The 16,762-nt window shown below is 49.3% G+C and overlaps 1 protein-coding gene and 1 pseudogene across 1 annotated transcript in view; one reads left to right on the top strand and one right to left on the bottom strand.

The window, feature by feature from the left end:
- The window catches only part of RIBC2 (RIB43A domain with coiled-coils 2), a 14,545-nt gene extending 4,943 nt beyond the window's left edge, over window positions 1-9,602 (top strand). Inside the window, exons 3-7 of the mRNA XM_004700223.1 lie at window positions 2,849-3,193; window positions 6,513-6,631; window positions 7,153-7,380; window positions 8,444-8,610; window positions 9,524-9,602. Of these exons, the coding sequence (XP_004700280.1) occupies window positions 2,849-3,193; window positions 6,513-6,631; window positions 7,153-7,380; window positions 8,444-8,610; window positions 9,524-9,602 (938 nt within the window). The remainder of the gene's footprint in view (window positions 1-2,848; window positions 3,194-6,512; window positions 6,632-7,152; window positions 7,381-8,443; window positions 8,611-9,523) is intronic.
- Window positions 9,603-12,741: 3,139 nt separating this feature from the next.
- On the bottom strand, window positions 12,742-12,982 carry LOC115870318 (annotated as a pseudogene).
- Window positions 12,983-16,762: the final 3,780 nt, after the last annotated feature.

Here is a 16,762-nt window from a genome sequence, read left to right as displayed (position 1 = left end):
GAGCCTTGAGGACGATATCCCTGCTCAGAGCATCCAGTGCACAGAGAGGACCATATGGCCGGCCCCATTATGAGACATGACATCCCTCACTGACCCATAACCCTACCGGGGACAACACGGAGACACCGTGTGGGAATTGCTCCCGATCTGACCCCACCACACCTAGGCTAAACACTAAGGGCGTGCAACAGAAGAGCAAGGGGAGCAGAGCAAAGAAGTCCCACGGGAGTACCAAAAATAGATTTTGGGGCCAGGGTGTGGCACTCCATCAGACTCAACTGGAAAACACTCCTAAAGGTCAACAAACAGACCTTGGACTATTTACAGGCTTAAAAAAAAGGCAAAGAAAAGTAAGCATTTTATTTTATATACACACACATATCGATATATCTCTGGATGGTGCAAACAGTTATCGTGCTCAGCTACTAACCTCCAGGCAGGCTGGCACTTTTGGTCTCCACAGGAGTGCCTAGGAAGAAAGGCATGGCAGTGAACTTCGAGAAACCAGACACTGGAAACCTGTGGAGCACACCTCTGTTCTGACACGCGAGTTGGGAGTTGATTCAGTGAGAACTGGTATATATGTCTCCATAGAGACGGCTGTCTATAGCTGAGCCCTGGGGGTGTAGTGGTTACACATTGGGCTGCTAACCAGAAGGTTAGCAGTTTGAAACCACCAGTCAGATCCCTGAGAGAAAAAGGCTTTCTATCCCCATGAAGAGTTACAGTTTTGGAAATCCACCATGACAGTTCTACTCTGTCCTATAGGGTTGCTACTGAGTTAGAGTTGACTCAATGGCAGCGAGTTAAAAAAATTCCTGGAGAAAATGGAATGAAAAGATCATGGGAATTTTTTCTTTTCTTAAAGTTTTTATTATGAATTAGATGGGGCTTAGCTTTCAGTTCATCCTTTTTTATATATTCAAGAATTTAAAACAACTTATCATATTTCTCAATAGCTTGCTCTGTGTCCGGCCCCCCACATCCCCATTTTTAAAAACTCTTCAGCAAAGGAGATTTTCCCAAGGACTTTCTGAGGTCCCTGCCTACAGCTCAAGCTCCCCTACCTCATTTTCCTCTTCCTCCTTCTAAAGAGCTGTGCATCATTGCCAAGCACGTTTGTTGTACGTCTGATATACTCATACACACCCAAAGGAGCCCCAGTGGCATAGTGGGTTATGTGTTGGGCTGCTAACTGCAAGGTCAGCAGTTTGAACCCACCATCTGCTCCACAGGAGAGAGGAGGCTTTCCACTCCCATAAAGATTTAGAGCCTCTGTGTTAGCCTGGGTTGACTAGAGAAGCAAATTCACAGATACTCAGAGAGAACTTTATATCAAAGAGCAATTGTACATTAAAAAAAATCCCAGCCCAGTCCAGATCAAGTCCCTAAGTCCAATATTACCCCATATATTGATACTAGTCCATAATTACATCTTTTAGACTCATGCAGCCATGCAATGACACCGAATTCAGGAAGATCACAGGCCAGTGGGTGGATTCAGTGGCAGTGGAAGCATCTCAGCACTGGTGTGGGTCTCCATGTGGCTCTTCCTCCAACTCCAGGGCTCTGGCCCCATCAGTGTAGCTCCATGTGGCTTGTCAACAGGAATGTCTTACATGAAGCGAGTGTGTGTCTGGTCTCTAGTGAGCGATTTATCTCTGTTGCACCTCCAAACGAGGTCATCAAGCTGCAACCTGATTGGCAGGCTAGACTCCACCCCTTCACTCTTAATAGTCTCAAGTTGACACCAGATTATGTAACTACCACAGCCTCTGAAACCCCAAGGAGCCATTCTAATCTGCCCTGTAGGGTGACTATGAGTTGGAATCAACTCAATGACAGTGGGTTTGGCTTGGGTTTTTGGCATATATTGTCATAATAACTTCTGGAAGTCCATTTGTTCCCTTGCAATATTGACATAAATGCTAACCTATTGAACAGATCCTTTGGCAACATGTGTTGTTGTTTTTTCCCATTCAACACATTTTGAAATGAATCCATGGTCCACATATAATCTAGACCCGCTGCTGTTGAGTCAATTCTGACTCAGGTCAGGCTGATGGATCATTTTATAAGTTTATTGATCGTTCAGGTTTCTTTGGAGTGGTTTGCCGGTCCCGTCCTGGCATGGTGGTTACGTGGTGGGCTGCTGACTGCAAGGCCAGCAGTGTAAAACCACCAGCCACCCCTCTGGAGAAAGACGAGGCTTTCTCATCCTGTAAAGATGGACGGTCTCAGAAACTCACAGGAGCAGTTCTACCCTGTCCTGTAGAGTCGCTATGAGTCGGAATAGACTCGATGGCAGTGAGTTTGTTTGCATTTGGATCCTTTGTAGAAGGAGCCTGGTGGCACTGTCAGACAAGCTTTGGACTGCTAAGAACAAAGTCAGCAGTTCAAAACCACCAGCCACTTTGCAGGAGAAAAATGAGGCTTTCTACTCCCTTAAAGAGTTACAGTTTCAGAAACCACCTAGGGCGGTTCTAATTTGCTCTATGAGGTCACCCTGAGTTGGGGTCAACTCAATGGCAGTGAGTTTTGAGTTACCCTTTGCAGGAGCCCTAGTGACACTGTCCAGGACACCATGGGCTACTGACCACAAGGGTAGCAGTTCAACACCACCCCCACCCCGCCTCCAGCTGATCTGTGGGAGACAGATGCAGCTGGCTGCTCTCATAAAATTTACAGCCTTGGGAACCCTATCCAGGATCTCCAGGAGTCAGAAGCAACTCCATAGCAGTGGATATTTGGGTTATTACTTTCACAGTCATTAAAAAAAACCAACACTTTGAAGTGGACTTAAATTTATTTTCTCTTCTGAGCTTTTGCTGTACTTCATTTCTTCTAGCTGCTGAAATGAGGCAAAATGATAAAATCATGTGTATACTGGAAAACCGGGAGAGGAGAGATAGGAGGAATCTCTGTCGAGCTATCAACAACTTCCAGCAGAGTTCTCAGCTGCCAGAATCACGCCGTGAATTTGACCTGTCTGACCCACTGGCCTTGAGGAAGGATCTCCCAGCCCGGCTGTCAGACAATGATGCGCGCAATTCAATATCAGGGATGCAGAAGTTCCTGGGCGAGGATCTCAACTACCACACACGGAAGAAACTCCAAGAAGAACAAAACCGAGAGTGGTCCTTGCAACAACAGAGGGAGTGGAAGAATGCTCGTGCTGACCACAATTCTGCAGGTAACGGGCAAGCAAGTCTGGTTGCAAGTCTGGTTGTTGTTGTTGTCAGGAGCACTCATGTCAACTCGGACTCACAGCTCCCGGGGTACAGCAGAACGAAACACTGCCCAGCCCTGTACCACCCCCATAACCGTGTTTGAGCCAAGTTTGAGCCCATTCATTGTTGCATTGCTGTGTCCAGCTATCTCAACAAGGGTCTTCCTCTTTTTGGCTGACCCTCTGCTTTATCAGGCATGATGTCCTTCTCCAGGGACTGGTCTCTTCTGACATGTCCAAAGCGCATGAGTTGAAGTCTCACCCTGTTCGAAGGAGCATTCTGGTGTACTTCTTCCATGGCAGATTGGTCCATTCTCCGGCCGGCTGTAGTATATTTGACATTCTTTGCTAATACCACAATTCAAAGGCATTGAGTCCTCTTTTCTCTTTCCTTATTCATTGGCCAGCTTTCACAGGCATAAGAGGAGCCTGAAAATATGTAGTTTGTTAGGGTGTGAGAACCCCGCTCTCACAAATCAAACAAGGGTTCGAGAGGGGCATGGTTGCAATTGAGAAAGATAGATAAAAGATAAGGCACAGTTGGGGCATAGGAGGTACCAGGAGAAGGGACTCCAGGGCCCAGAACTTTATTTGAGGCAGGTTTATACACAGTTCTTGTCGTACACAGTCTTATTTATATATAGTATCCTGCATACTGTGACAAGTTCTCACACAAACGGTTTGTTGACAATTTCTTTGAAGGCAAACAAAGAAGCAATAGTATTTCATCCAGTTGATCTGTAGTCTGGAGAGGAAGATAAAGCCAAAACTGGGGAGGGAGTATAACGGAAAACCCACAGAATGCTGTGTTTCAACCATTTCCTAGGGAACAGGAAAGTGTATCTTTGTGAAAGGTCAGACCATACAGTGCCTTAGGGTTGAGCAATCTGCTCCTTCCCACAGGCTTTGGCTAAACCGTGGAATACAGTGGCCCTGTCTGACTTGGAGAGGAAATGAGGCTCATACGGTCCAGTTAATACACTCTGACTCAGAAGCCCGGGACAGCATTCTGCTCCAGGTTCTCTGAGTTCAGAGAATTTAGTACCAGTATCTCCGCGTTCAGAGACTTTGATGCGTATTCCTCTCTGAGAGCTCACCTGAAGACGCTGCTCCCACAGTGAGGGTCAGGGTCAGCCTCATCTTCAAAGTGGCATCTTTGCTGTGAAGGTGTTTACAGCAGCTCCACCAACGCGACGAGTTGCTTGATTCCTCAGCAGCTGCTTCCCAGGCACGTTTATGGATCCGAGTGAAAGGGAATCCCTGATAGTTCAATTGCTTATTGGTCCTGCTGTGAAGATGTTGTTTCCTTTGTAATGAGCTGTAAATCATTGACGGCTGCAGCCTTTGATAATCCCCCGCCAGCGCTTCAAGTCCTCTTTGCTTTCAGCAAGCAAGGCTGTGTCTGTTGCACACCCCAGGCTGTTAATAAGCCTTTTCTCGACCCTGATGCCATGTGCTTCATCGGCTGGTGGTTTTGAACTGCTGACCTTTCAGCCTGCACACAGCCCAATGCATAACCACCACGCCAACAGGACTCCTAGGTTCTTCATACAGTCCAGCGTCTCAGATTACTCCCTCAGCATACCGATCAAATAAGAATGATAAAACGATACAGCTCAGATTCCTTACTTTAAGCCCCACAGCACCCCCTTGTTCTGCTCATTCGACTGCCTCTTGGTCCACGTGCAGGTTCTGCATGAGCACAACGAAGTGTTCTTCTTCTCAGTGTTAAGATCCACACAGCTGAACGCTCAGTCTTTGCATAGTCAAGAAATTAAACCCTGGGTCTTTTGGTGCTGTTTGTTGTTAGCTGTGGTAGAGTTGGCCCCTAATTCATGTGAACAGAGAGCATGGTAACCCATAGGGTTTTCATGGGTAGTTTTCAGCGCTAGACTTCCAGGCCTTTCTTCCTAGCCACCTTAGTTTGGACGCTCCCCTGGCAGGTGGGGTGATGGCTGGGAGTCACACTGGGCTCTCCCACCTGGAAGGCGAGTATTCCATCTGGAAGCTACCAAGGTTTTGAAGCCCTGGGCATGTGGAGAGAGGGAAGATGCCCGCACCCTGCACCCCAGCACCTGTTTCCTGTAGCCCACACATTGACACCCGCCACCGGAAACTCTGAGGATGCAAATTGTGCTGTGGCTCTCACTGGGTGCTAGAACATCAAGGTGACACTGAATGAATCAGTCTCTGCCCTGGAAGTGTTCGAAGTCCGCTGGGGAAACCAAACGGGAAACAACCAGGTCCAACGCAGTGGCCCAGGCATTGTGGGAGAAGTTTCTAGATGGCCAGGAAGCCCAGCAGTGAGCAGGGCTGAATTCTTGCCCTCAGGGAGTTCATGGACAAGCAAGGACACCGTCAAGAGGAGCGGTCAAGAGGAGCGTGAGGAAGAGATGCCGGGAGCTAGGCCAGGAGGGATGCACTTGGACCCTCAGGGGGACTCTCCCCTGCAGCCTGTCTGTTCCCCTCCTCTCAGCCTGGCCTCCAAGGGCTGGGGCTTCAGTGCCTGCAGGTGGCCTCTTTCCTTACACTTGCTCCCCAAGCTTCCCCTCTTATCCCCCTCGGAGCCCACTCCCACCAGACTGGTGCCCTCACCAACCTCTGCACCAGATCTGGTCAAGGTCATCAGTCACCTACCTCCCTGTTGTCCCACCCAAGGTGGGTTCTGAGTCTTCATCTTATCTACTTCCTCCTCCTTGAAATACTTCATTCATGTGGACCACCTGGGCCTGCCCCCATCTCTCAGGCTCCTTAGTTGAACTTGGTTCATGTCCTGAACCTCAAGATGCTGTAGACACCAGGGTTCCCTGGACAGCTCTGCTAGCAACTAAACCCCCTTGACAGCCCCCCTCACCCCATTTGGTAATTGCTTCTCGCCTCCTGGCTGCATGCCATCCTCTCAACGGTGAACATCTGCAGCAGGAACCCAGACTATAGACCCACTGCCCCTGGACCATGACTCTTATCGAATGACTCACAGACATGTCAGGGAAAGCAAGCCCAGGGCTGACTGTCCAACCTCCGACCATGACTGTCCAACCTTCTGGTCACCCAGCCCCCAGCCCCAAGTCATCTGCACCCCTTCTCCCAAAAGCCATCTTAAGGCCATCGGCAAATCACCTGCAATCCTATTTTTCACCCGCTCTGCCATTGCAAGGCTGCATAAATGAATGACCACGCGAGCCAACCAACTCGCTGGCCTCCCTGCTCCCACTTCGACTCGCATCCCCCCTTCCCCGCCAGCCTCTGCTCCACCCAGCACTGGTCCCTGCCCCCCTTTCAGAGGCCCGGCACACGCACACTCGCCTGCAGCTGGACAACACAGCTCAGCACCTGCAGATGCTGGAGGGCGGCACCAGGAAGGCGTTGTGCGCAATGGTGAAGGAGTTCAACAGGAACCAGGTACCGCTTTGTGTCTGGCAACAGGACACACTCATGCCCTTGACCCTTCTTTGCTTCTTTGGTGTCCCCCCACCCCCCACCCCGTCCAGAAACAGTGCAAGGTGCCATTACAGGAGCAAACGAGACCCAGCCCCCACTCCAGAGCTCTGGACCACAAACCAAGCCATTGTCATCAACCTTCTCTGCCTGCACATTCTTCTGGGGCACCCCTTGCCTGAGCGAGGGCTTATCTGTGATCGCATGCATCAGTGACATTGCTGGCACATCACATTCTGCTGTGCAGGGATGTCCAGGGGTTGACGGGGCCACAGTGGCAAGGCCTGGGACCAAGCCTGGGGGGCCAGGAGCCCACCCAGGAAGGCTCAGCGCCTTGCTTTGGATATCTGTGCAGATAAAGACCACTAGCCGACACGGCTTATATTCCTCCCACCCTAACCCAACCCCCTTCTTCCTCCAGGGCTACCAGGGAGGTTTGTCCTTGGGGTCCTTTGGAGTCTCCCCTGATTTCTCCTTTGGCTTAGGCTCTGGAATCAGCAGCCAGGAGAAAGCGCGAGAAACAACAAGAACAAGAGGACAATCTGGCTGAGATCACCAACCTGCTGCGCGGGGATCTGCTCTCGGAGAACCCTCGGCAGGCGGCCAGCTCCTTCGGACCCCACCGCGTGGTCCCTGACCGCTGGAAGGGCATGACCCAGGAGCAGTTGGCGCAGATCCGCCTGGCCCAGAAGCAGCAAATCCAGGAGAAGCTGGTGCTCATTGCCTGGCGCTCAGGGTTGGGGCTGGGGTTGTCTTGGGGCGGGGCTTGTGCACGGAGGTGGAAGAGCAGACCAGCCGCCTGTGCAATGTGCAGTGCAAAGCAAAGCCGGCAAGAGCAGGGCTTTGAGCAGAGCCTCGAAGGAGGGGCTCTCCGTGCTTGAAGATCACCTGGACAAATGAGACCAGGCCCCTCAGCGATCCATTCCCAGGCCCAGAGCACTATGTGATGACGCAGGCCTGGCCTCAGCTTCCAGATGTGGAAACTGGCGGTCTGGACGCCACAGCAGAGCCAGTCCCCAGCCTGCCTTCCCACACCTCAGTGACAGACCTCTGCCACACTGTCCCACTTCTTGCTGACACAGGCTGGCAGGGCCACTGGATACTCCCAGAAGGCCTGCTCTGAGTCCCTGAGTTGTGGACGAGGGGGTTAGCTGCCGCCCTGGCCCTGCTTCCTCGAGAAACGGGGATCCAGACCCACTGCCATTAAGGCAGTTCTGATAGCCACCCGATAGGACAGAGTAGAACTGCCCCCCAGTACTTATAAGATGCTTTACCTAGCAGACAGCCTCTTCTTTCTCTGAGGAGCTGCTGCTGGGTTTGAACCCACTACCTCACAGCAGTCCAGAAGATGTGCTAATGAAGGCATTCACATTCAACAAGGCTGATAAAATGGATTCAATACCTAAAGGCAACTCCTGCCCTGGGCACCACCTAAGGACCCATTAGGGTGCAGTGGCTTTCATGGCAGTGCAGGAGTGGGCCTGTCCCGAGGTCCTGCCCCTGGGTTGTCAGGTGCAGCGGCAGTCCACTGTGCTTGCGCGTGGGTGCCATGGGTACCCATAGAGGTGGGATGCGCTAACCGAGCGTGGCGTGCAGGCAGAGCCAGGAGCACCGGTGGTGTTGGAGATGGGCCTCTGAGGGACACAGGGTAGGGGCAGTGTGGCTTCCCATATGACCTTAGTCCCCTACCTCCCTTCTGCGGCCTCAGTTTCCCGTCTGTAAAGTGGGAGGCCTGAACTGGAAAAGGAGGTAGTGAGCGAGCTCCGTTCTCTGTAGAGGCTCCAGGAAGAGGAGCGGCAGCGGAACATGGACTGGGACCGGCAGCGCGTGCAGAAGGCTCGGGCCACCCTGCTGCAGGAGAGGCAACAGCGGAGGCAGCTCCGCGAGCTCCATAGGGCGCTGGACAGCAGCAACCGCGGCTTGGCCGGCGAGCAGCAGCTGCAGTGAGTGCGGCTGGCCACTCGGGGCGCTGGAGGGCTTCCCGGGAGGAGGGGCGGTGCCAGCCCGCAGTGCCAGGGAGGGGTTGTCAAGACCAGCCTGGGGTTACCCTCCTCCCCAAGTCCGGACCCCAGCCGGAACATCAAATGCGCATGATCTAGTAGGTGGCCTTGTAACTGAAGAACGTGACGTGCGTACTTGGGGTCACTGAGTGTGCACTGGCCCGGTGACCACGAGATCTCTACTTCTCGAGCTTGAGGCTTGTCCTCAGAAGGGACCCGCGGGCCCTTTCTCCCAGCTGGTGTCCACTGGCCAGAGTTGGGTCACAGTTGGTCTGTGGGGGCCTCAAAGGCGCATTTAGGGGTGATCCCAGGAAGACGTCAGAGCCCTGGTGGCGCTGTGTAGTAAGTGCTGAGCAGTTATCACAAGATGGGCAGTTCAAGGCCACTGATCACTCTGTCGGAGAAATAGGTGATTGATTCTCTTATGCTCCAGAGAAGATTCATAGCCCCAAGGGCCGCTGTGAGTCAGAACGGACCGGGTGGCAGTGACTGGTTTTGAGGGAGACGGGAGGGAAGGGACAAAGTGTCTTGGGACCTTTTGGAGACTGCAGTGGAGACGTCTTCCGTCTCCCGGGGCTACGTGAGCTCTCTGGTGGCATAAAGGTTACGAGTTCGGCTGCCACGAAAGCTTGCGGGCTAGAGCCCACCCACCAGGAGAGAGCCCCGCGGATGGGCACCCGTAAGGATGACCGCCTGCCAAGCGCTGTCCCTCGGGGGCCGCTGGGAGCCAGCGGACGCCACCCGAGGGCGCCTAACAGCAACTGGTATAAGAAAACGTTTGCTGGCTCCATTTTGCCAGAATGAGTGTTCGGTGGTATTGACCCCCCCCCCCCACCCCTTTCTGTTCTACTACCAGGAAAAAGGAGATGAACGAAGTCTTTACAAATTACCCCACCGGGAACTATTTCTCACAATTCAACACCAGGAGTCGGTAATGGAGAAGGCACGCTCCCCACCCCCACCCCCACTCACCTTTGAAGAGTCTATGTGAAGACTCGGTTGCTATTTTTTTTTTTTTTAATAATAGTAAATGTAAAACAACTGGGTCCAGAAGGACGCTTCGACTCTGTCCTTCCACGATGGGTGGTGGGGCATTTATGAAACTTCGTCACCGAGTTTCTGCGATCAGCACCCTACATTCCGTTCAGCCCCTCCCTGTCAGAGAACGCCTCCAGCGCTCCCACCCTGCTCTGGGCTGCAGACATAGGATGGAGCAGGCAAAGCTGGTTCAGGTGGGCTAAGGAGAGAAGGTGGCATTCGAGCTGACCCCGCCTCTTAGGTCTTAGACCCCAGGGTCGTCTGTTATAAAAGCTAGCTTGTTTAAGTAAGTGCTCTAGTGGCGCTGTCTGGTAAGCATGAGATTGCTAACCTCATGATTTTCTGTTCAATCCCACCTGCCACTTCGCGGGAGAAAGAGGAGGTGGTAGGCTTCTGTAAAGATTTACAACTGGGGCAAACCCTAATAGGGTCTCTTTGAGTCCAAAGGATCTTGGTGGCAGGAGCCCTGGTGGCACAGTAGTTAGAGCATTTCACTGCAAACGGAAAAGTCAACGGTTGGAACCCATCAGCCACTCTGAAGGAGCGTGATGGCGTTTTCTGCTTCCTTACAGATAGACAGCCTCGCAGCCCGCGGGTGGTGGTCTGCTCTGGTCGTCCAGGGTAGCTCTCAGTCCACCGACAGAGGGAAACAACTGAAAACCTTGTTCTAAAATCGACGTGAGAGTAGTTGATTGAATTCTCAGAGCAGCCAGGGAAGGGTGGGAGCTTTGGGGGATAAGACCCTAACCAGACATGTGGCTCTGAAAAAATGTCCCGCTATCTGTAAACGGTTCCCTCACTTTGTTGATAAAGCCCTTTGATGTGCGGACACATTTCATTTTGACGAGATTCCATGATTCTAGTTTTCTTTCTTTTCCCCCCCAAATCATTTAGCTTTTTATTTGAGGAATCAAAAGAATGCAACAAATGGAATCTGTGTTAGTTTGGGTTAATTAGAGAAACAAAATTAGAGACACTTATCTGTGTCTAAGAAAGAGCTTAATTGTATATTGAGAAAACATCCCAGCCCAGTCCAGATCAAGATCATAAGTCCAAGATTAACCCATACATCTGATACAAATCAACAAATTCATCTTCAGACTCAGGCAACCCAGGCAATGATGTTGAATGCAGGAAGATCACAGAACAGTGGGCGGAAAGTCTTGTGGATCCAGTGACGGTGGAAGCATCTCAGTGCTGCTAGGGGTCTCCACATAGCGCCTCCAGCTCCAGGGGTTGGGCTCCATCCGCATAGCTTGTGGGGTTAAGGGTAAGAGGGAACCCCACAAAACATCACAGGTTCGGTAGGCGCAATTGTACAGCGATAATAAGTAGATTATAGTAAAGTCATAGAGAGCATGAGAGTTAAAGGATAGAGTCAAGTAATGGAGTCAGACGCAATTCGTGGTAGCATATCTCACCTCAACCCGGCTTGGTGGTCCTCGTGGAGGGGGCTTAGCCATCAGAGAAGAAGCCGCTGCTTCGTCCTCCTTAGTCACCTTCTCCAGCCACCCTCTCGAGAACCAGGGAGCCTCCTTATTTATTGCTAACCACGCGTCATGGAGTCATACATCACAGAAAGGGGCAATACAATTCATTCTAGAACAAGTTTGATCACTCTAACGTCTCACATAATAAAAACAGACAATTACTATTCTGGGAGGCATGCAAGTTCCCTGATAGTGGACAATAACCTGAGTCACCAGGAGGGATATTAACATAGGCAATACAATCAATAGGAGAGGAATCACCTAGGGGTGTGTCCACATTGGTTGTGGAATAGACAGTGGTGTCTGCTTGATCTAGACAGCTGATAATGGCTAACTAACCTTGGTCACCCTTGGGCGGGTTTGCCCTCTCTGGTATCTCTTGCAAGTGAATAGACCACCATTATCCTTATCAGAAGGGAGTGGGTCTTATTCAGGGTGAGTCAGACTAACAGTCTAGCCACTACAGATGGCCAATGTTAAGGAGAATAACCTCTGACCTACTTTCGCTGCCTAAAGAACAGTCACGCTAAAGCAGCTAAGTTTGGTACATATTTTGGGGAGACAACTTAAGAGAAATCCTTCTGTTCCCCACAATAGCTTATGTAGCTTATCAATAGAAATGTGTGGCAGAGAGAGTGTGTGTCTGGCCTCCAGTGAGTTATTTATCTCCATCGTGCCTCCAAATGAGGTCATCAAGCTGCAACCTGATTGACAGGCTGGACTTCCAGCTCTTCACAAGAGGAGATTATATAACAGCCCCGGAATCTATGATGATTAACAATACACATACCCCTCTCTCTGAAACTGTTAGTTTCTGATTGGCCTAAATCTTTAGAACTAATTAGGCATATCTTTGAAATTTTTTGTGTCCTGAAATACAGGGAAAGTGAAATTCTTCCTTGTCTAGAAATGAGAATTGTATTCTTTGACTTGGTTCCTTTATAAACAAAGGCCTCTTGACTCTCAAGCTACTTGTAGTGCCTCCAGAGACCACACAGGTCTTTGATGGGCAATATCAGGACAGCTGATGTGCACAGTCTGAAAGCTCCATATGTTTTTCGCCGGTACTGACAAACACTAGATAAGGAGACATGCCGCTATAGGCAAACTCACCCCCACCCCCATGGCTGTCCTTTTTGACACAAATGAGTCTGTTTCCCCAGAAATCTGAAATGAACCCATACAACAAATGGCAGATTTTTTAAAACCTACGTGGGCCCTCTGCCAGACTGTAGAAGCTGTTCCACGCTCAAATGACAGGAACCAGTTAGTGGCACTTTTGAGAAAAAGCACAGACCCACATACCATCATATACATTCTAGTAGAGTTTTACCCTTATTTAGCTTAAAAAACAAAAAATCCCACAACCAAATACATATAAGGTCATCAAACCACACATACACACCCAGTCTTTGTTCATTCTCAGGTGACCGAATATCCCCAAAGTGAGAAAAGGTGGAAACCAGTAATCCCCCATCGCCTTGTCTTCATAAACAGCTCTTCGTTTCCTGAGCTACATTCCTCCTCCAGAGAGGTAAAGCTGAGGTCAGTCAGAAAGGCTTTCTGAGAAGACTGGTTTAGGTTTCTGGGTCTGTTCCAGTTGATTCCAGGTGAGCTGGCTCGTATCGAAGTGCTCAACACAATTCACAAAACAGGCCTCCGCCCAATGGTGTACCTTTGGCCCAGGCTTGTCCACGCTTCTGCGTCTCCTTCACCTTGATGAAATGCTGCACCGGGTGATCCACATGACCCAAACGGGCCGCAGAGGAAGACGAGGAGGAACCCATCCCAGCACCACCGCGCATGCCCAGAGCTACTCTGCGCCAACTGGCAACCTTCACGTGTCCCATGATCCTATTGCACCCTGCTCATGCTTGTGTTGTCTTGTGAATGCAGTGTTAAAATTAGGCTATACACCTTCCCCACTCCTCTGTCTTAAGAATTTTGTAGTTTGGGTTTTCACATTTAGGGCCTCAAACTATCTTCAACTGGTTTTTGTGTGTGGCGTCAGCATGGATCCAGGTTCATTTTTCTGCATGTGGAAATCCTATTTTTCCCAGCACCATTTATTGAAGAGACGCTTCTTTCCCCATTGAATGGAATTAGTATAAGGCTCCTGGAATCGTTGGAATACCAGTCGACATGTTTAAACAAGCTGATGGAGCAGCACTGGGAGTATTCACTCGTCTATGCTGGGAAATTGGGAAAATAGCTGCCTAGCCAACTGACTGGAAGAGATCAATCCATATTTGTACCAATTCCCCAAAAAGGTGGCCCAACAGAATGCAGAAATGGCCGAACAGTATAATTTATATCACATGCAAGCGAAGTTTTGCTGAAGGTCCTTCAACATTGGTTACGGTAGTACATCCACAGGGAGCTGCCAGAAATTCAAGCTGGACTCAGAAGAGATGTGGTACAAGGGATGTCACTGCTAATGTCAGACGACTCTTGTCTGAAAGCAGGGACTATCAGAAAGATGCTTCGTTGTGTTTTATTGACTATGCAAAGTCATTGGACTGTGTGGATCATAACAAACCATGGACAGCCTTGAGAAGACTGGGAATGCCGGAACGCTTCATTGAGTTCATGCGGAAGTTGTACCTGGATCAAGAAGAAGTTGTGCACATAGAACAAGGGAATGCTACATGGTTTAAAATCAAGAAGTATATGTGTCATGATTGTAGCCCTTCACCATACGTATCCAATTTGTTTGCTGAGCAAATACTCAAAGAAGCTGGCCTGTGTGAGGAAGAATGCAGCATCAAGGTTGGAGGAAGACTTATTAACGAGCTATGCAGATGACATACCTGGCTTGCTGAAAGCAAGGAGGATTTGAAGCACTTGCTGATGAAAATAGGCATCTATTTTGCTGATGAAGATCAAGGACTGCAGCCTGAGTGTGAAGTACACCTCAAGGTAGAGAAAACCAAAATCCTTAGATCTCAGCTGTTGGTCTCATGCTGGACCAACATCATGAGAATTGGAGAAAATACTAAAGTTGTCAAGGATTTCATCTTGTTTGGATCTGTTATCGGCGTTCATGAAAGCAGCAGTCAAGAAATCAAATAACCTATTGTCTTGGTCAAATCCGTTGCAGAAGACCCCTCTACAGTATTAAAGACCAAAGATGTCACTTGGAAGACTAAGGTGCACCTGACCCAAGTCATGTGTGTTAGGCTCTGTTCTTGAGAGGGTTTTGTTAAGTTGGGTTGCCTAGAGAAACAAATCCAATGATGTTAATATAGGTGTAAGAAAGAGATTTATATCAAGAAGTAACTGTCTATCAGGAAAACATCCCAGCCTAGTCCAACTCAAGTCCATAAGTCTGGACCTAGTCCATAAGCCCCTCTTCAGACTCACGTAGCCACATGCAATGATACAGAATGAAGGAAGATCACAGGCTGGTGGGTGAAAAGTCTGGTGGATCCAATGGCGGTGGAAGCACTCCAGAGTTGGCGCAGGTCTCCGTGAGGCTCAGGAGCAGGAAAGTGAAGGCAGAGAGAGAGGGGAGGTTTCCAGGACCCTCCTTATGAGAAGATCACACCCACAAGGAGGCACCATCAAGCTGTGACCAGTTTAACAGGCTAGACTCCACCCCTATAGTTTTATATCTTCAATTTGACACAAAATTACTTAACTACCCAAGAACAAAACCAGTAATGCTTATATGTGTATTCATATCGAGATTTATATCAAAAAGGTTCACACAGTTGTAGGAGTAGTTAAGTAAGTCCAGTCTGGTCCGAGTCATGGGTCAGGTGGTAAGGGGCAGACAGATGAAAGCGGAACAGGAAGAGCACAGGCTGGTGAATGCAAAGCCGAATGAATCTGCTGATGCTCCTGGGATCAGCAAGCAATATGACCGGAGGTTGATGAACCACTTACAGGGTCCAGACCAGCAGCAGAAGTGAGCTAACTCCCCCACATTGCCAATGTATGCTAAGAGTAGGCCACACCACAAATGAAACCTCTCTTCAATTGTATCAGAGCTGTGACCAGGTTAAGGGGGTGGTACCCCACCCTATTGTTACAACTTCTTGGCTGCTTCATAGATGATCCCATTACGGAACTGACTGTATTAAGTTAGCTCACATCATAGAAGAATTCTGGTCCAGCCAAGCTGACATACAACCTGTCACCCCATGGTATTTTTAATTGTCTCATATGCATGTGAAAGTTGGGCAATGAGTCAGGAAGACCACAGAAGAATGGATGCATTTGAATTATGGTCCTGATGAAGAACATTGAAAGTACCAGGGACTGCCACAAGAACAGACACATATGTCTCAGACAGGTAGAATGCTCCTGACAAGTGAGTATGGCGAGACTTCATGTTCCATTCTTTGGATGGGTTATCAGGAAAGTTCGATCTCTGGAGAAGGACAACATGTTTGGGGAAGTAGAGGGAAAACAGGGGGAAGACCTTCAGAGAGATGAGTTGACACAGTAGCTGCAACAGTGGGCTCAAGCATAAGAATGCTTGTGAAGATGTCGTAGGACCAGGCAGGGTTTCCTTCGATTGTGTCACTACGAACTGGAATTGATTTGGTGGCACCTGACAACAACAACAAACAGCAGCAGCAGTAGCAACAACACCCTTGTCAAAAGCCAGTTGCCCAGAGATGTATGGATTCAGCGGTGAGTTGTTACATATTTCAAAGGAAAAACCTGAATGACAGATGTGATAGGTGACTTGTCCAAGGTCACACACTAGGAAGTGATGGAGCAGGGATTTGATCTCAGGGAGTCTAGTTCTCAAACAATTTACTCTACTGGGAAGTTTGCTTCTTGTGAGCACAGGGACAGGCATATATAGGTTTATTTGTGGGTATAAGCTTACACATGTTTGGGGGTGCTACATATATGAGGGACTGCCCTCCAAAAAACAGAATCTCCCCTTCAAAGCTATGTGTTTTGTTTTGTTTTTTTACAAAACAACCTTATCCCCTTCAAAGTAGTCTCCACTACACTTAATACATTTGTCAAATCTGTGATTCCATTCTTGGAAACATTTTTCAAACTCATCTGTTTGGATGGCTGACAGCACCTCCCTCGTGTTTTTTTCTTCACTACTTCTCTACATCATCGAATCACTGTCCTTTCACTGCCTTCTTCAGTCGTGGAAACAAAGAGAAGTTGCATGGAGCGAGGTCAGGTGAGTAAGGTGTGTGGGGCAAGGAGAGGTATGCTGTTTTTTGCCCAAAACTGGCACATTGAGATGGCTGCATGAGCAGGTGCATTGTCGTGGTGGCAAAATCAGTCCCCCATCTGCCACAAATCAGGCCTTTTTCATTGCATACTGTAATGCAGTCTTTCAAAACCTCTAAATAGAAAGCTCGATTAACAGTCTGATCTGGTGGAACACACTCCAAATGCACTACAAGTTCACATTTTTGTCCATTCGGGAAGTTGCCAGACATCCAGAACGAGGTTTGTCATCAATCGACATTTCACCTGTTTTGAAATGAGAAAGCTGATGGAACCACTCCTGCCGGCTGACATTGAGGACAAAGTCCAGCGACAGATGGCCCAACTTCAAAGAAGTCGGACTGTAGGAATTGGTT

The sequence above is a fragment of the Echinops telfairi genome, unplaced genomic scaffold (assembly GCF_000313985.2).
Source record: "Echinops telfairi isolate 266 unplaced genomic scaffold, ASM31398v2 ScPeMD7_2;HRSCAF=8, whole genome shotgun sequence".
NCBI lineage: Eukaryota > Metazoa > Chordata > Mammalia > Afrosoricida > Tenrecidae > Echinops > Echinops telfairi.
The sequence above is the reverse complement of the archived record's forward strand: the minus strand, read 5'-3'. Positions and strand labels throughout refer to the sequence as shown.